General features: G+C 41.6%; 3 protein-coding genes across 3 annotated transcripts; all 3 read left to right on the top strand.

Moving 5' to 3' along the window:
- The first annotated feature begins 407 nt into the window (after nucleotides 1-407).
- Nucleotides 408-3411, top strand: LOC129351385 (WD repeat-containing protein 55-like). The gene is given in 6 exon segments (XM_055020255.1): nucleotides 408-851; nucleotides 853-888; nucleotides 890-938; nucleotides 1422-1528; nucleotides 2301-2570; nucleotides 2639-3411. Coding segments are annotated over 6 exon segments (1239 nt in total). The 5' UTR covers nucleotides 408-411; the 3' UTR covers nucleotides 2976-3411.
- Nucleotides 3412-4924: 1513 nt separating this feature from the next.
- LOC129351348 (hepatoma-derived growth factor-related protein 2-like) lies at nucleotides 4925-13103 on the top strand. The gene is given in 17 exon segments (XM_055020225.1): nucleotides 4925-5018; nucleotides 5711-5825; nucleotides 5902-5966; nucleotides 6043-6117; nucleotides 6119-6176; nucleotides 6598-6803; nucleotides 7053-7185; nucleotides 7411-7569; nucleotides 7664-7819; nucleotides 8455-9630; nucleotides 10162-10226; nucleotides 10228-10484; nucleotides 10591-11000; nucleotides 11173-11454; nucleotides 11552-11653; nucleotides 12101-12322; nucleotides 12726-13103. Coding segments are annotated over 15 exon segments (3447 nt in total). The 5' UTR covers nucleotides 4925-5018; nucleotides 5711-5741; the 3' UTR covers nucleotides 12320-12322; nucleotides 12726-13103.
- Nucleotides 13104-15562: 2459 nt separating this feature from the next.
- On the top strand, nucleotides 15563-18307 carry LOC129351347 (uncharacterized). Its single transcript, XM_055020224.1, has 4 exons — nucleotides 15563-15621; nucleotides 15812-15879; nucleotides 17648-18010; nucleotides 18081-18307. Exons 2-4 carry the CDS (start codon nucleotides 15813-15815, stop codon nucleotides 18305-18307), a joined length of 657 nt encoding a protein of 218 aa, XP_054876199.1. The 5' UTR covers nucleotides 15563-15621; nucleotide 15812.
- The last annotated feature ends 1763 nt before the right edge of the window (nucleotides 18308-20070 follow it).

The following is a 20070-nucleotide window of genomic DNA, read 5'->3' as shown; positions in this document are numbered from 1 at the left end:
TGCTGGAGATTTAACAACTGAAAAGCCAAATAAACAGATCAAATATTAATTCATTGAAATTCAATCAAAACTTAAAACTACTTTATTTATCCCAGTGGGAAAATAAATCTTGTTATAACTCATGAGGTAGCTTCAGACTAAAGTAAGAATAAAGTTGTATTTTGGAAATAATAATTATTGCAACTTTATTCTCCTGGTTGTGTGTTCTTCGTGTATACTCCGTGGTAGAAACAAAACAATAAATAGTAGACAAAACTTTTCAATGAAAACTTAAGGAATTTTACATTTTATCTGTTCATTTTTCTTTGCTTTAATGATGTTTTATTGTTGGTCACTAGAGGTCAGGATCAGGGGTTGTTCTCGGAAACGCTCCTATTTTTAACCGTAGAAGAAGACACAAAGCAAAACAACATGGCGGCCTCCGCACAGCACGTTGGACCCACTGCTGAGGAGGCAGACCCACCTGAATGTAACCGAACAGAACCGAATAAAGACCCCGGAACATCCGAATCAGAGTCGGAACGACTGGAGGAAGATGCGGAGGAGGAAGAGGAGCCTCCCGGCCCGAAGCTCCGGGAAACCCCACAGGACATCCAGCTGGAGGCCATCGCCAACACGGTGGCTCTGCACCCCAGCAGGGACATCTTGGTGTGCGGGGACGTGGACGGGGATGTGTACGCCTTCTCCTACTCCTGTATGGAGGGAGAGAACCGGGAGCTGTGGTCGTCCGGACACCACCTGAAGTCCTGCCGCCAGGTGCGCATCTCGGCGGACGGGCTGAAGCTGTACAGCGTGTCCCGCGACAGGGCCGTCCACCTGCTGGACATGGAGCGGGGGCAGCTGGTGTCCCGGATCCGGGGGCCACGGGGCTCCCATCAACAGCCTGCTGGGTGGACGAAAACATGCTGGCCACCGGAGACGATGGAGGCACCCTGAAGGTCTGGATGGAAACTGGACAGAAAGGCTGGGGGGAAAAGTATTTACCCCCTGCAGATCTACTGTGTTCATGAAGGAGAGTTAAGATAAAAGGAAAGCAAGATGAGTCAGAATATTACCAGAAAAAAAGCATTCAAATACAAGAATAAGGTTGTAATAATTCAAGAATAAATTAATAAATACCAAATAAATTCATGATAATAAAGTTATCTGGTAAAATAAGTTATTATTTTACCAGAATAAAGGTAGAGTATTAGGAAAATGAAGTAAGGCTGCAATTATGTTAATAATCGATTATTGTATCAACTATTGTGACAATTATTCTATTAATCAGATATAAAAATTGGCACCTACAGATTTTTCATGCAACCATTTAAGCCTTTTTTCATACAATAGTAGAAATACATTAGAATATGCAAATAAAAAATAATTCATCGCTTTAAATAATAAGATAAACATTTTATTGCGTAACTTTTCCTCTGCAGGTGTGGGATATGAGGAAGGGAACAGCCATCATGGAGATGAAAAACCATGAGGATTATATCAGCGACATAACTGTGGACCAGAACAAGAGGATTCTGCTCACTGCCAGGTAATTCGCACGCTTATCTGGACCTGGATCGCAACTCCAGTAGTTTGATTTTTAAAAGTGTACAGTATATTCTGTTGTAGTTTTTCACAATATATTATTAATTTTGGGGCCTTTCATAGCAATGCAGATACAATGCTCAAGTTAAAACATTTGCATAGTGCATGGAGTAAATCATTATTAGTCAACATGCTAATGATAACACTCATCATTGTTGTAGTTTTACGTAATAGTTACTCTATATGCTAATGATATAGCCTAATGCTAACCTTAGCCTGGAATAAGCATTCCAGCTAATTTTTAGTGAAGTAAATGGAGTAAGTGAAAGTAAGTCCACATGCTAGCTACAGAATGTAACCTAACCATAGCATCTTAGCTAATGTTAGCTTATATACTAATATTTGCATAAATAAATAGAGTAAGTCCATTTTTGGTTAATATGCTAACGATATCCCACATTGTTGACTACATTTTAGCTAATATTAGCATTGTTGCTAATTTCAGCATCAGAATCCCTGGTGGGACACGCCCCTTTTGAATTTCTTCAGAAAGTTAGAAGTTATTACTGTTATTAGTTTAATTGTTATCATTGTTAATACTGGTTTGTTTTAACACTTTAAGAAGTTTTACTATGTGAATCTTATTTCTACTCTGGTCAGGTTTAGAACCAGGACAGATTAATGTAGGTGTTGCTGCTGGAGTTGTTTTTGGTTTCTCTGAATCTGTGAAAGCCTGATTATTATGCTGATGTCTGCTGTGACTGCCGGGTCCTCAGTGGGGACGGCACCATGGGCGTCTTCAACCTGAAGCGGCGGCGCTTTGAGCTGCTGTCGGAGTACCAGAGCGGCGATCTGACCTCGGTGGCGGTGATGAAGCGAGGGAAGAAGGTGGTCTGCGGCTCCAGCGAGGGAACCGTTTACATCTTCAACTGGAACGGCTTCGGCGCCACCAGCGACCGCTTCGCTCTGAAGGCGGAGTCGGTGGACTGCATCGCGCCCATTACAGAAAACATCATGTGCACGGCGTCCATGGACGGATACATCCGGTTAGTTGAGTTATTGCAAATCATCCTTTAAGGGTTTAACCATTAACATGGCCCCCGTCTCCTGTCAGAGCCATCAACCTTCTGCCCAACCGGGTCATCGGATGCATCGGGCAGCACGTTGGCGAACCCGTCGAAGAGATCGCCAAGTCCTGGGACTCCCGCTTCCTGGTCAGCTGTGCCCACGACCAGCTCATCAAGTTCTGGGACATTTCTGGTTTGCCCAAACTGAGCGTGGACGAATACCGCAAGAGGAAGAAGAAAGGCGGGCGGATGAAGTCGCTCACCAAGAAGGCCCTCGGCGACAATGACTTCTTCTCTGGACTTGTGGAGGAAACTGAGAAAAAAGAAGAAGAAGAAGAACAGGAGGAAGGTGATGACAGTGACAGCGACAGTGGGAGTGACTGAAACTCCCACTGCTTCATACTACAAGATGCTTCCTGTAGCTGTTTAATTCTGTGAAGACGGACCACGTTATATAATGTTTCTGCGCTGGCAGACATTTTGTTCAGAGCGTGGAGAACTCATGAGCTGCTGCTTTGGTTCAGTCCAATAACTGAATTAAATGCTGGGAAAAGAAATGACTTTAAACTTAATAAATATCTCTGCCAGATATTTATTAAGGTGACTCACGTTACGTTGTTCAACTCTGGTGAATCTTCATCTTGAAAACATCAGTACCAGTGTTGACCTTTATGCAAAAGAAAATAACACTGCCGTTATTCCAACAACCTCAGAGGAGTTTGTTTTATTTTATGTTAGATAATCATAAAGTACTTCATAACCATAAAATGGAATTAAGATTATACATGTTTTCCAAAATATTTTACCAAATAAATCTGAAAAGTTTTGAGTTTTTTTTAAATTTATTTTAATCCCTCTGAGTCATAAAGTTGTTGAACTTCACTGTAAGTGTTTTGGTTATGTTCCTATCAGTTTTATCCATATAGAGCAGGGGGGTTAAAACTGAGGGGTGCGGGCCATTTTTGCCCTCTTAAATGATCTTTTGTGGCCCCCAACTGCAGAAACAACAGATTTGTTTATTTAACATTTTTCAAGGGGAAATTATTACTGAGAGTATTTTCTTTCAATGAAAAATGTTAAGCATAAAAAAGTATTCATATTTTTCCAAACAAACTTTTGTTAGTAGAACCATGTAAATCCACAGACTTTAACTGAACGACTCTGGATTTTGCTGCACCCAAACCAGCTTATATTTAAAGTATTTAATTCAGCTGAATATAGCAACTGAGAACTAACTGTCAGTTAACCCCAAATAAATGTTTGGATCTCCTGCAGTTCTTTGATTCATGTCGGTTTCCTGCTGCGCTCTGATCTGTTGTAAGACGAAATTTCTGCCCTGTTCTGAAGAAAAGATTCTGAGGAAAAGTTTCTTTAAAAGTTTTTACAGCATGATAAAGATCTGCTTTGATCCATTTGTTTTCTCTGGTTTGGAATACTGAGTTAAAATTAGGGCTGCACCAATTACAGTTTTCTGGCCGATTACCCATCTTTTAAAAATCTTAACCTGCTCATTCCAATTTTGTTTGATACCAATTTTTCTGAAAAGTTGCTCAATATAGCAAAAATGCCATTGAGTTGGCAACAGTAGAGTCACTATTGTTAATTTTAAACTTGCAGACATAATTTGGAGTCTGTCAGTCAAACCTTCCTCACTAAAGAGCAAAAGAGGACAGTGGTTGATTCTCAGACCTTTCCCAAGATAGATAAGATCAGCTTCACATGCAAAAATCGACCGATTTCTCAAAACAAAGGTAAATTGTTGCCAACTTTTTAGAACTCAACTCAAAAGTTATAAAATGGTCAGACACACAAGGTTATGGAGAAGTACTGTTAATTCTTCACATTTAATCCTATAAACCAATACAAGGTGTAAAGTATGATGGGAACCTCAGGATTCTCTGAGAAAAAAAATTCAAACAAAAATAGCATCACATTACGTTATTACTTCCTACGTAATTATTCCCCTCTATTGATAATTATCAATATCTAAAACTAGGCCAGATTAAAATATATGAGTTATGATTTAAAAATTCAGACTAAGACCTTGATGATACCCAAAGAAAAAACAAAAGCAGATTTAAATCTTCCCTACCAGGATGAGAAAACTAAACTATAAAAATAACTGCAGCTGTAACAAGACGTGGCACTGATGAATAAACCAGAATGAAAAACAGTTGCTATTTTATATGATTTTCTATGTTCATGGTTCCATACATTTTCTGAAGGTAGATAAAGAGTTTTTGATATGACTCAAACACCCCCACAGGTTGGTACCGTTGGTACGGTCCAGGATGGCGGGAAATACGTCAGCGACTACGTCACAGGAGTGAATGGGCCAATATGGCGGCGGGCGTCAGAATGTAGCTTCGCAACGGGACGATTTATTTAAACTACTGTTGATTCAAGAAGTTTGTCTTTTAGTTTCAGGTGAGAAAACGGAAATACGAACATTTTATAAAACCACAACGACATTACGAACCGTTTCCGTTCAGCCTGGCAGACAGTTAGCACGCCGCTAGCTAGCAGGAACGAGTGTATTTGTAAACAATGAGTGAACATGATGATGCAAAGCGAAACCTGCTGAGTTAGACTGAAAAGCTCCTCTAAAACTGAAGCCTGGGGGATGTTACAGCGAACACAGCTGTTTCCAGCGGTGTTTGGAAAACGTCTGCATCGGTTTGCTAACTGAAATGAAGACATTTTTAAGCTAATCCGTAAATGTAAACAGAATAAGGTTAATATGATAATTAAGAGACAGGTGGGCAGGAAAAGCTGTCAATGTTCTGGAGCAGATCACAGGTAGAGAGCACACCTGGCAGCTAAACCCAGCAAAGTGATGTCACGTGTCTGGTGTTCACATGGCCAAGGCTGAGGAAGCAAGTAATGGACCAAACGTTCATTACTGCTGTTATTTCTGTAAACCTTTAGTTTTTGCTCCATTCATGCATGTTTCACTGTTTGGTTTAGGTTTGTTATTGGACCAGGTGGCAAAACAAAAACATGATTTTAAATGGCAGAAATGTATTGAAGAAATCATTAAATTAAGAAATGGACATCACACAGCCTGCTTTATGCCTGCCAGGAATCTGTGATCATCACTAACATCATATCGTTTTCAGCTTTCCTTAAGTCACTTTCTGCAGCAGCAGGATGTCTGGAAAACTCAGTAACCCCCTGAAGGCCGGCGACCTGGTGTTCGCCAAGATGAAAGGCTTTCCTCATTGGCCGGCTCGGGTAAACAAGCAGACAACACACCCTTCATCACACAGCTGCTCTGACCTGGGATGCTTTAACCCGTCTGTGTTTGTAGGTCTGTAAATCAGAGAACGGCTACAGGAAGCGAGTCCCTGTCTACTTTTTCGGGACCCATCAGATGTATGTTCTCCAGCAGCCAATCAGGTTTGTCCCTCTGTGTGCGTCTTTAACCTGGCTGTGGTCGTTCTCTCCCCAGAGGCTCCGTCACGCCGGAGAACGTCGCTCCGTACGTCGGCAACAAGCTGAAGTACGGCAGCGGCGTCCGCATCAAGGCTCGCTGAGGGGATGTGGGAGATCCAGAACACGCCCGGCCTCGGCAGCAAACTCAAGGTGAGTTCAAACTTGTTTCTGCTTAAAATTTATTTATGACATTTATTTGATAGGTACAGAGAAACTAAATACACAAATCTGGAACAAAACTTCCAGAAAAACTGCAGAACTAAAACTCCAGCTGGTTAGATCTGCTTCTGAAATAATAAATGAAACATTGGAGCGAAATATTGATGTGTAATGACGACACTTGACAGTTATTCTTTTTCAGTTGACAGTCTGGTGTTTTATGAAGACATGACTATGTATGTTTGTGTTTTTATGACGTTTTATGAGCGCTACAGCTTTAGATAGGATGCTCCACTTGGGTGGACTGTAAAATGTTACTGGAATTGGTTTGGGTTTATTTAAAGTGTAATGAACTCAGAGATGGAAAAGAGGTTTAAAAGATTTTACAGACTCTGTTGTATTTTCTCCACAGGTTCAATCGAAGATCTTCACTAAAAAAACACCAGCAAAACCAGCTTCTCCTTCTACTACACTCTCCAAATCTACTTCTGTGTCCTCCAGAAAAACTCCTGCAGCTAAAACTCCTGATGGAAAACCTAAAGGAGCTTCTGCTCCCACTAAGTCTGAGTGCAACACTAAGCCTGCTTCAAGCAGAAAGCACCCCGAGTCGAGCTTCGGGTGAGAAAGAAAGTTCAGAGAGATCCACAAGAACCTCGTTTCGATCGGCTCCAGATAAAACAATCCAGACCAAACAAGATCTGGTCTCTTCCAGATTGACTTCTGATCAAGCTGTAGAAACAAAGCAAGATAAAGAAACACTAGACTGTATCACAACTACAAGATCCTCATCAGGTCGGTTCAATCTGTAGAACCACAGCTAGATAACGAAACTCCAGATCATGTTGAGGCTATAAGAACCTCCTCTAGATTGTCTCCAGATGAAGACATGAACTCTGGACTGGGCAAAGAGTCTGCAGAACCTCCTGCAGCTGCAGTCAGGTTGCCTAAGTCCAATCCAAATGACTTCACACAGTTTACAGAGACTGCAGAGCATAGAGAGGTTAGATTAGAGTTAACCAGGCGTCTTCTAATGAGACAGCAGAGTCCAGTCAGGGTGAAGACTCTGCAGATCAGACTGCAACCAGGTTAGCTCCAGATAAACCAACAGACTCCAAAGTGGAAAAAGAAACCGGAGATGACGATACCACATCGTCTAGATCAGTTCCAGTTAACACCACAGAGTCCAAACAGGGTAAAGAACCAGCAGAGCAGCCGCTGCTACTAGAACCTCATCCAGATTAGCTCAGAGAAACCAACGGGTCCAAAGCCGGATCAGGAAGCAGGAGAGGTCGCTGCGCCAACGAGAAGCAGGCGGTCGGCGAGCGCTGGGTCACTGGCAGAACCATCGACCCAAAAGGAAACTCCAGCTCAGACTAAAAGAGAGGTAAGAAACCAAAATAGTAGATCTAACAAGCTGACAGATCTGATATGTTCAGGTTCTGCTCAGCTGCAGTTTTTACAGTTTCATTTTTCCTCAGGTGAGATCAGGAAGAGCTTCTTCTGCCTCTGATGGAAAACCTGCAGCCGGATGGACAGGAAGCAAACCTCTGGCCAAGAAGGAAACGGCGAGCAGCGGCGAGCAGGAAGCGGCTGCAGGACGAGTTTCCACCCGGAGCAGAGCAACAGATTTAAAGGTGACCGCCGGGATTTCATGCTGCCAGCCTCACAAAAACTGTTTCCTCCTTTATAAATGCAGCTGCTGGTGAGATTTAAATAGTTTAAAATGGAAAAAAAGAACCTCAATAAACACAATATGTACATTTTTATTTTATTGTTTTTATTTGGACAGAAGGAAGCAAACTCATTGATTTGATAGTTAAAGTTCAGCATCATCTGTTGATAGGGTTCACTTTAGCTCAGTAATGCTACACTCAGCTGCTATCGCTACGTGGGATAAGGCCTTCTCAGTGTTTGCTAAGTTACAGACACAACAACCAATAGCATGTTAACTGCCTGCGTTTGTTCTTCGCTGTCAATCTGAACACTTCCTCTGCAGCACCTGCTGCTGGCAAAGCTGATCACCATGATTTTCTGTGCATTTTGTTCAGAGCAAACCTGAGACCAATAGACCTACAACAACTTGATTAGAGCAAATCAAAGGAGCTCTACTGTGGATGTTTCAAGATTTATGTTCGGAAATTTTTTTTTCCTCAAATGGAACCAAAACTTGGTCAAAACGGTTCACATCAGTTTTGTAAATCAGTTCCAGTAACAGTTTTTTTTTTACTGATATCAGTGATTAAACATATTCGTTTTGTTTTCTCGGCAGTTCAGTGACATTCCTGACTTGCCGCCTCCCAGGAAGAGGAGAAAAGATGCAAGAAAGCAAGAAATCCAGGCGGCCAAGAGGAAGAAAGAGGAGAAGAACGAGAAACTGAGTCAGAGCAGCGAGGACAGGATGGAAGATCAGCCTGAGAGCAGAGCGTCGAAAAGAAAGATGGAGGAGGAGAAAACCGAGGAAGGAAGAGAAGTAAAGACGAGGAGGAGCAAGAAAGACAAAGAGACAGGAGAGAAAGAAATGAAGAGAATCAAGATGAGAAGAGAAGAAAACTCTGAGGGAATAAAGAAGAGGAAGGCTGACGAAGAGACAAAGACATCTGAGAAAACGAAGAAGACCAACAAGGACGGAGCAGAGGTGATGAACGAGAAACACGAAGGCAAAAGAGAAGAAATGAAGGTCAGGAGGACGGAGGGAGAGAGGGATTCATCTGAGGAGACAAAGAGAGGAGAGAAAGACCAGGACAAAACAGAGGGAATAAAAACAAAAAAAGAACAGAAGAAAACTGAAGGAACAAAGACAAAAAGAGCCGAGGAGGAAGAGAAACATCAAGAAAACCTGGAAGCAAAGAAGACGAGGAGCGAGGAGGAAGAAACGGAGGGAAAGACGAGCAAGAAAAGCAAGAAAGAAGAGGAGAAAACGGAGAACAAAACCAGAAAAACTGAGAAACCCGAAGAGAAAACAGAAGACAGAGGAGAAGGAATGAAGGTCAGGAGAGCAGAGAAAGAGAGAAAAGAGGAGGAGGAGGAGGAACGAGTGAAGACCAGGAGAGGAGAGAGTAAGGAACTGAAGGACGACAAGAAAACCAAAGAGAGAAGGAAAAGAAAGAAAGAAGAGAAAGATAAACCAGAACCAAGCTTAGAGAAAACAAGAGAAATGAAGCAGAAGACGACAAAAGATGCTGATGGAGCGAAAGAGAAGAAGGTCCAGAAGAAAAGAAAACATAAGGGCATGGGAGAGGAGGAAGAAAAGAGAGGACAGCAGTCTGCAAGACGAGAGGAAGAGGAGGAGGTGAAGAAGAGACAGGATGGAGGGGGAGACGGCAGAGGAGAAGGAAGACGAGGTAAAAGCTGCAAACGCAGAAATGATTCTGGACATGAAATGAACTCCATACATTTACAAACAGACTCAAAGATGGAGAAAGATGAGAAGGAAGAAATGAAACTAGTGCAGCATTTCTGGACATGAAATTTACCCCAAATTTACAAAAACAAAGAAGAGAAGGATGAGAAACAGAAACATGAAACATAAACGTCTTCCTTCCTTCAACAACTAAACCCTAAAAATCACCAAACTGAAAATATTCAACGTTTCTTTTTCTCTATTACCTGCACAGCAAAAACTAAATCATGTCATATTTTTCATTGGCTCTAATGTTTACAGTTATTTAAGTTTAATCATTTTTTAAGCCTATAAAATGTTTTTAGTTTATTCTCAGCAACAAAAGTAAGAATTTTCCTTCACAAGTTTCTCCGATGTCAGTCTGCTCTTGAGTTCAAAATGATTGTGGCACAACTTGTTAAAAATAGAATATAATAATAAAAATGAAAAGGCTAACTAATGAGCCGTTAATGACTTGCAGTCAGGGCCACACATAATTAATCCAAGGGCCACAAATGGCCCCCGAGCCACACGTTGGACACCTGTAACATTCAACCTTTCTGATTTTGAACTCTTTGTGACTCTTTGAAACGCCAGAGGCAGGATCAGCTGGCGGCGAGGAGGGACAGCTTCATCGAGTCGCTGAGGGATCTGCTGAAGACGAAGGAGATGACGAAGAGCTCCCAGTAAGGAAGACGAGTCGCTCTTCATCCGGCAGAACCGGTCCAGAGACGGACTAACTCCTCTCTGCTGGGTTTGTGTTTCCATCAGGGACGGAGGAAAGTCTGGCGACAGGAAGACGCCACCCAGAGGTGGAGAGGAAAGACGGAAAGGAGAGAAGACGGACAGAGGGGGGAAACTGTCCACCAGAAAGTCAACGACTGAGACGAAAGGAGAGAGACCGTCCAACCACAGGACAAGTTCAGACATGAAGACGGACGGACAGAAGGAAGAGAAGATGAATGAAAGCACCAGAAGAGACAAGATGGCCACCAGGAAGTCCACAGCTGAGAGGAAGAAGACAATAAACGAGTGGAGAAGGATTCAAGGCAAAAGACGACGGTGGAGACAAAGGGAGTGAAGACGGGACGGACAGAGGAATGAGGAAAACCACAGAGGACAAGACTGGTGGGAAGGAGGAAAAGATGTCTCCTGGAGGCTCGGCGGTGGAAGTGAAGAAAGATGGACAGAAGGTAGAAAAGGACGAGAGGAAAGAAGAAGACGAGACGAAGCAGCAGAAAGACGAGAGAAAGATAATTGGAAAGATCGTTAAAGCCAATCAGGGAACGAAGATCCATGTGAAGACCATGATGGGAGGACTGACCAAAGCTGCTGGAGAGGAGGAGGGGAAGAAGAAGAAAGAGGAGGATGGAGGGAGAAAGGAGGAGGCGAAAAAGACTTTAGAGACAGAAAAAAACAGAGAAGGCAGCCAAGAAGTCTGATGCTAAAAACTCTGAGATGGAGGAGAAAAAGGGGAAAAAGGAAGAGCAGAAGAAGAACGAAGCTGAAGACAAAACGACAAGAAATCAGGAAGAGAAGAAGAACCCAGAAGGCAGGGAAAACAGAGGCGATGAGATTAACACGGGAAAAGAGGAAGAAACGTGACGGCGAATCTCAGGAAAAGAAAAAAGAGAGAACGAGATCACGGCGACTGGAGGAGAGCAAACAGCAGAAGAAGAACAAGGAAAGAAGAGAGCGGGGCCGACAGAGCGCAGGCTGCAGGTTTACGGACTGAATCTGCGGCGCCAGCGGAGGAGGACGGCGCCGACGGAGAGAGTCCCCCGGGACGGATCAGGGACAGCAGAAGAAAACTGCAGTTCAACGCTGACGGACTCGACTCTGCACCGGATCAACGGAGACCTCCGCATCTCTCTGAAGACGGACAAACCCGTAAGACGATTTTACCAGAACAAAACAAGTCGAATAAAAACTCAGATTGCTATAAAACTCTCGCCTGGTGACAGCAGTGTGGTGCTTCTGTCCCCAGGACATCAGGAAGTGTCTGTCGGCGCTGGACCAGCTCAGCATGCTGTACGTGACGTCAGAACACGTCCAGAGGCACAGCGAGCTCATCGCCACGCTCAGGAAGGTAAACCTGGGTCACACGACCGGCACAAACCACTCAGCTGTTAGCTGATAAACCAGGTGATATTATTGATAGTTTTGTCTGTAAAGAGTCTGAATGTTGCAAACATGGCAGAAACTCTGATTTTAATGGTTTAAACTGATTTGGTTTAGTTGGGATTTAATTTGTTTGGTTCAAAAAAGACCAAAGATTGTTTTCAGTCATCAGGTTCCATTTCAGCCCAGAAGCTAAAAGTTTACAGTTCTACCAACAATATCTCCTTAGTATTAAAAATGAGTGAAAACTGTCAAAAACACTTTTTTCTCTTTTTGTGGACAACTTTAGTTTGTGAATTAAAACTCCGAATGATGAAGAGCTTCTTCTTTTTTGACCGTTTATCGCGATTCTTCGTTGATTTCTGGTAAACCTGGAGTTTGTCCCTCTCCCTGCTGTGATCCGGTGGATCCCCAGATGCGGCACTACCGGGCCAGCCAGGCCGTCATGGACAAGGCCTCCATGCTCTACAACCGCTTCAAGAACGCCTTCCTGGCGGGCGACGGCGAGGAGGTGGTGAGCGCCGCCTTCCTTCGCTCGCTGCTGCAGGAGAAGGAGCCGGAGGAGACGCAGCGGCTGAGGGAGGAGGAGGAGGAGAGGAGGCGAGCGAAGGACAGGTGGACAAGCTGGAGGTAAAAGGTAATGAAACCAAATGATGTTAAAATGATCAAATATTAGAAGAATCTCAACTTCAAAAATATAAATCTTCTGAATATTTTACATGATTCTGTTTCTTTAATTTATAGGATATTTTTATTTCCTCGTGTTTTACTTATTTCTGATCTTTTATTTTTAATCATTTAATCTTTGAAATGTTAATACAAGTAGATGGAATAAATATTTACTGCTTTTATGCTTAATCTTATTGTTTATCATGTTTTATCACGTTTTATTCAGGTGAAATTTGTAAAATATCAAAAAATTTTCTTTTTGAATTAGAGATTTGCAGCATTTTATATAAATATGTAATTTATTGATTGTAAAATAGAAATCATGTTAATAAAAACAGATCAATTTTTCTGCTTTTTGTTTTCATCTTCAGTGGATTCCTCCTGAGATCCGGATCGGATCGGACTAACCGGACTGAATCAGACCGAAGCAGATCAGATCAGACCGAACCGGATCGGACTGAACCGGACCGGACTGACCCGTCCACAGCAGCTGCTCTGGTCCCTGTTGCTGGACGTTCTGCTGAATTTCTCATCCCAGTGGAAACTTGTGGCTCGTTTCCTTCTTAGTTTTTGGTTTGATCTGTGATTTCAGTCAGCAGCATTAATACTGATTTAAACTTTTAGTCTTTTTAATTAAACTTTAACTAAAACACTGAGTAACTTGTGCAAATTTTTACTTCCTGTGTAAAGTTCCTAATCTTAAACTCCTCTGGTGCATTCGGCCATCTTGCCCTCAGAGAAGGGGCTGATGGGAACGTAGTTGTTTGATTTTATTTAAATAATGTTGAATGAAACATGAAGCGTTAAATCCATTGTAAAACCTACAGAACGGTGCTGCAGAGATGAGTCTGTTTGTTTTTGTACAAATCTGGACTTTATTTTTTAAAGTTGCTGCTTCTTCACATGTTTTTATTTGTAAGTTTGTTAGTTTCCAGTAGCCTGTCTGGTACCGACTGCTGCAGCTGCTGCTGCTGCTGCTACTGCAGCAGCTGCAGCTGCTGCTGTCTTGTAAATCTGTATTTTTCTGATGTTTTTCCACAAACGATTGCATTAAAGTCCTGATCAGGAGGCTGCAGCCTGGTTCTTACAGAACGTTTCCTCTTTAGTACAAAGTGTTGGTTTTAAGACGGTTTTGCTGAAACTGCTTCCAGCTTTCATCACAATATTAACCTGAAGTTAAAATCATTAAAACTGCTGGCAGTTCAGAGTTTGTCTAATCAGAAATGATAAAACAATAGAAAAGCAGCACAAACCCGGTTTTTTATTTATTAATAAAACCTATAATTATTAATAAACCTTCCAATGATCACAAGGCCGTCACCCTAATCTTTCAGGACTTTAACTAGGCCTCTTTCCATCCCAAGAAAAATGAATTTTTCCTAGATCAGCTTCAAAGCTGCACTTTCAAATATTTTAGATAAATTCTATGAAATATTCAGTAAATAGACAATAAATCCATAAGCAGATGAACCTTGGATGCTGAACTGCAAACGGTCGACTTATGAAAAGTTTTGACTGAAGGAATGTTGTTACAAACCCGAACGTTTACAGGAAAACTGCAGCATCGTGTTTTTGCTGCACTTCAGAATCAGATCATCATGAAGCGACGTTGTGAGGAAATTCATGTTTCATCATCCAGATGGAGAAACGGAGGGACAGAAAGTTCAGCGTTTGGCTGTGAGAACCAGAAATCGCTGGTCTGAGTCTCAGGATGTTTGACATGATGCCACAGGAGCAGAAAACGTTTGACCCAAATTCAACAATTACATGAATTTACAGGAGGCAGAAAAAAACCTTTTGATATTTATGGATAAAAAGAACAGTTCAGTTTGATTTTATGCAGTTTAAATAAATACATTTCATATCATTCACCAGTATCTACACTAAAAATATTAAATGTTAATATATTATTTTTAAACTGGAAAGACTGGTAAAGTTTAGCTGAAGACATTTACACACAGTTTGTCCCCAAAGTGTTTCTGCAAAATAAACACTTTGGCGATTCTACAACAGAAAGAACATTTTCATTTCAATGTTCTAATTCTTATTTGCTTTTGTTTTGCTTGTTTGTGACGATGTTTGGAGATTTTTCACATCCTGTTTGGTTTATTTCATGTTCAGCACAAGAATAAAAAATAAAAGATAAAAGGAGCAAAAAAGAACCAGAGCTGAGAGAACCAGTGGCAAATTGTTTCTTTTATTTTTATTTAGCTGCTTATCTGCTCACACACCCAGAACTACATGAACACAGCAGAATAAAAGCTGCTGGACGAAGAGCTTCAGGAAATGATCAGCTGGTCTATTGTGTGGTATTTTTTATTTTTATTTTTAAAGGCCTGCTTGCTGCCGTCAGTTCATAATGTTCTAAAAACTCTCAAACCTCATAAATAATAAGTATTTTTTATATTTAGTCCAACTGAACTGAAGTTTCAGGCCTGAGACCAAAACCTGGAAGAAGAAAATCAAGTTTGACTCACCGGCTGCAGCAGCTGCACGGCGCCCTCTGCTGGTCACTTATGGAAACAGCAACTGACCCATTCTGTTAAAATAAAGTCAAACAAAAATAAAAATAAACCCCCGTAGGAGATCAGATCGATGATCCTATGAAGGTGATGAGTTTAGCTTTCCTGTTTCCACCTGAGATAAAAACACAGTCCGCAGTGCTGACGTCATCGCTCAGGTAAACAAAAGCCTCCACCTGAAGGAGTGGCTCCTGCAAAACTGCCAGTTTATTTCACCACAGCTGTTACACACACACACACACACACACACACACACACACACACACACACACACACACACACACACACACACACACACACACACACACAGTTGCCTTCACTGAACCACGGAGAAACCAATCCCTCCTTTAAAGTTCCTCCTTCAGGAGCCTAAAGACAGGAAATGTAGAGAAATTAATTCTATTGAGGTTTTTAACATTCAGCGAACAAATAAAGATTATTTATAACTCATTAAATTGAAATGCATAAGTTTATTAGGGAGTTAATTGTATATTCTTCTATTTAAAGAGTTAAACTGTGAAAAATTACAAAAGTCTTTAAGTCATTACGGAACATTTATCTCTATTATCTCAGTTATTTTGGAGCTGAAATGCGTTTCAGAAAAGATTTTTCAGGTTCATTAGACGGTGTAATTTCAGAGTTTTGGGCGGACAGTGAAGGCAGCAGAAGCTCCGCCCCCTCGGCAGGTGTTATCCTCACCTGGTCCGGCTGGTTTCATCAGGCGGAGACAAGAAGCTGCAGAAAGGTAAGAGTTACTGAAAACAACGATTGTTTTTACATTTAAGGCTTTAATGTCTTTAGATCTGAGCTGATGATGCGTTCAGGAGCCAGGAGACACCTGTCTGACACCACCTGTGTGTGTGTGTGTGTGTGTGTGTGTGTGTGTGTGTGTGTGTGTGTGTGTGTGTGTGTGTGGTGTGTGTGTGTGTCCTCAGGATGGCTCGCCTCGCGCTTTTCCTCCTCCTGGTTTGGACCGGATCCCAGCTGGCTGGAGCTTTAGTCTGTGAGTCTCCAATTTTTTCTTATTAAACGTAAAAAACACGAAGTTTGAATCAGAAAATAAACGTTTAATCAGAGGAGAACGCCACTGCTGCCCCTAGTGGTCAGAGCGTGTAACTGCAGCGGACACCGGAAATCCTGTATTGTTGTAAATGTTTATTCACTGCGTTACATTCAATCCATGTTTATAATCCATCATGAAATATATTTAAAAATGATTATTTTTGATGATCCTGTATCTAAAAGTTCTTATTCTTTTCTTTATTTTATAAATAATCAGTTTTTTCAAAAGTTTTTTTAATATGTAAATGTCATCAAAAGCTGAATTTCTCAGTTATGAGTTTTATCTCATAATTAATATTTTTTTCAATTAACCACAGTATCGTGTCTTTGTTGTAATGTAATTTTATTTATATCCTGTTTACATTGAAACCTTTTTAATTTGACATCATGTTCATTAAGTTTATTAAGCAGGAGAGTTTTTATTGTTTCACTGTGGGACGTTGCTTATCTTTGCAGGACAGATTAGTTCATGTTTATGAATAAACTGTCTATAAAAGTAAACAGTGTGAACAGCAGAGAGATTTTGAGCATCAGGACTTTTTTCTATCAAAGAAAGAAATAACAGCGCAGCCTCAGAGGAGAAGGCTGCTAGATGTTTAATGATTACAGCTTCAATCTTTGATATTAAACCTACAATATTCTGACATTTAAATGGAAGATAAAAACATTTCCTGAACTGGAGCATTAAAGCTCCTCTCTTCTTTTTCTGCTTGTGCATGTTGGTGAAGCTTCCTGTTTGTAGATTTAATCGTTTTTGCAGCATCGTTTCTCGCCTGCATGTTCCAGATTCCTCCACACATCGCTCTCCCTTCCAGCTGTAACCAGGGTTGAGCTCAACGATGTTTCAGGAGGAAAAAAACTACAAGCTTGTTCATCTGCAGCTGAAACCTCATCTGGTTGTTCACGAAACGATTTTCAATTTGAACTGAAAAGTGTGGCGTACGTTTTTGTTCCCTCCCCTCGGTCAACACTCTGCAGCTCTCCTCTTGGGATTCTGAGCTTCTCTCCCCTTCCACACTCAGCTCCTTCAGACTAGCCAGCAGGAATTAGCAAACACCGAGAATCTGCTCCACTCATCATGGCAGCTGCTTCTCTGGTGAAACGGTTGTTAAAGAAAGAGCAGGAGTTTTTAAAGAGACAGTGGTCCAATTTCATCTAGTTAAATTACAAAGTTATTTTTCATATATATATAATTTTTATAATAACTGATGTTATCATAGTTACTTTACTATGCTATAAAATGTTGTATAAAACTTTCCCTTTTAAATGTTTTTCATTTCTGAATAATTTTTCTCTCAGTAGAATATTAAAACATTACTGAACAATTTATAACTATTCAAATACAAGTTGCATTTATTGATTATTATAAATGATGATGTTTAGAGACCATTTGCAGTAATATAATGTTAATGACATAATAATGCAACAACACGTAAATAAACTTTAAAATCTAATCAACATTTAATGCAGGAACTGAGAGACATTTCAAATATCCAAAATAAATAAAGCAATAGAAACATTAAATAAATGAATTATAAAATCTCCAAAAACAAAATTGTGTAGTTGAGACTAAAACTCCAAATTTAATTATTTTATGGACCAGAGATCAACAGTAAATTATAGGAATGATTGAGTTTGTTTGAATCTAAACTGTGACTGATTGATTGGTCTGTTGTTTACCCAGAATGCATTGTTTCTGTCTTCTGCAGTTGAGATCCACATCCGGGCGATCGAAGGTCGGCCCGTCACTCTGCCGTGCCGCGCGCCCGACGTGGCGGGACCCATCAAGTACCTGGAGTGGAGCCGGACCGACCAGAAGATGTCCTACATCATCCTGTACCAGGACCAGCACTTCCACCCGGACTTCCAGGACCGGGCCTTCCGGGAGCGAGCCGAGCTGCTGGACAAGGAGATGAAGGAGGGCCAGGTGTCTCTGGTGCTCAGGAACACCTCGGCGGCCGACAGCGGCGTGTACGAGTGCCGGGTGGTGCAGGCGCTGGGGACCCGCCAGAAGAGATCGGTTCTGAACGCTGAGCCCGACATGGTCATCAAGCTGAGAGTCAGTCCAGAACGTGAGTCTGGGCCGAACGCCTCGGATCTGATGGCCGGGGCTTTACTCTCACTGCTGGCTCTGATCTGCAGGTCAAATCCCTGACGCCGCCGCCGCCGACCGCGCTGATCCGCAGGAGGTACCAGGAAGAAGACGGCGACGTCCAGCGGTACCTGGCCTTCCTGCTGCCGGTCGTCGCCGTGGCGGTTCCTCTGCTGGCCGTGACCACATGCAAGTTCTTCAGGTCCTTTCTGATGAAGAGCTACAGACCCGCCTCCAAGTGACCCAGAGACGAACAACCAGGAGGAAATGCTGCTGACAACTTCCTGTTGGCTGTGGACTGGGACGCCCTGCGGCGCAAAAACTCCAAATATACCCGAGTATTTTTAGTCCAGTTTCTCTAAGTTCACCTGAAATAAGACAAAGTTAACTTAGCAGCTGTAATGAAGGGCGAGCGTCAGACTGACGACACATTTAATGGACTTTTAGAGCAATTTAGAATAAATATGATTATTTACTGAAAGTCATTTCATGACAACATTCATAAGGTTTCTTCATGTTCATAACAAGTGTCAGTCTTATGCACAGCCTTTACAAAACAGCGCCACCTTCATGTCAGGAGGAGCAGAAGCAACGAGTTCAGAGACCAATCCTTTCGTTTCAGGTTGTTCATGTTGATGTTGGGGTTCAGTTGAAATTCGACGGTTTGTGAGAGTTTAAATACATCAAGTGATCCTGAAAACGTTTGAGAAACTCTGATGTAAAATCTTGTTTAACTCAATAATTTCTTAGAATTGATTTTATAATCTACTGATTCCCCTGGCAGATTATTTCACCTTTAAGTGAACTATGACTTTATCAATATTAAGGACTGACTGACCTAAAACAAGCTGCTGAAATGTTTCTTGTCAGTTAGTTTTGTCTTATTCAGCTCTACTCGAATATTTGCACTAAAAATACTTGTTAAATTTGGTGTTTTTCAGTTCAGTCTGGGTTTTACTTGATGCTTTTTCCTACATTTGGTTCAGAGGTTCTTATGCTGAACAATAAATAGACGGTTCTTTAATGATTCTGTCGTTCATGAAGATGATTGTACTGCTTCGGGTCGGTGATGGACGCAGGTCGTCGCTCTGCAATGCATTCTGGGAATATTGTGGCCTGACCAGCTGTGTTTTGATCAAATGTTTTGCACTAAGATCAGGAGATTTTTAACTCTATCAGAAACACTCTTACTGTAATAATTGAGAGATAATTGTTTTTATTGTTGGAGAAGTGATGCCCTGTGATTTGGCATTAAGAGGTTTTTAAACCGGTGTAACAGAGTTTTCTTTAAGTGGACCAAATGTTGTACTTGTCCAGACGGTGTTTTCAGAGCTGCTATTGAGCGATTTCTGTTTCAAACCATTAAAATATGAAGGTCTCATCCTGGTTTGGTGTTTTTTAACATGTTCCTGTCGGCAGCAGGAGCCTCCAGCCTGCCAGCAGACTTCCTGTTCCCAGAGGATGTTGTGTGTCGGATCATCTCGACGTGAATGAGAGGAAACTGACTCCATCAGAACCGGGATAATATCCGGGTTTAGTGGATTTAGTGAAACGTCTGATTGGATGACCAGACCTCAGGGATAAAAACCTCATGATGTTGAAGCATCTTAACGATGGAAACATGAACTTATTGAAGCGAGACAAAATTAAAAATGTTTGTTCATATTTCTGGTGTCTGCTGGTTACTGTTGGGATCTTAACACATTAATACTTTACCTGAAACTGAAGCCTGGCTCAGGAGCTGCAGCTAGCTTAGCCTCCAACGTAGCATGAAGCTCCAGTGTAATGATCCCATTCATTATGGCGGCGTTCCACAGGGTTTTCTGTTTGGTCCCCTGATGTTTGCCTTTGATTTTTCTTCCTTTTGGTCCTAAATCAATTAATTAAAGGTAAAACAATTTCATATTTACGTTTTAAAATTGCTGTACTGATCATTTTTCCACTATATTTGTCATTTAAGAATCAGATTTATTGACCAAATTCTGATCAAAATCAACAAATTTGACTCCTGCCCACAAACCGTATCGATGCGGCTTCTGC

Source organism: Poeciliopsis prolifica, unplaced genomic scaffold (assembly GCF_027474105.1).
Source record: "Poeciliopsis prolifica strain line A6 unplaced genomic scaffold, Auburn_PproV2 SCAFFOLD066, whole genome shotgun sequence".
In the NCBI taxonomy this organism is placed as follows: domain Eukaryota; kingdom Metazoa; phylum Chordata; class Actinopteri; order Cyprinodontiformes; family Poeciliidae; genus Poeciliopsis; species Poeciliopsis prolifica.
The sequence above is the reverse complement of the archived record's forward strand: the minus strand, read 5'-3'. Positions and strand labels throughout refer to the sequence as shown.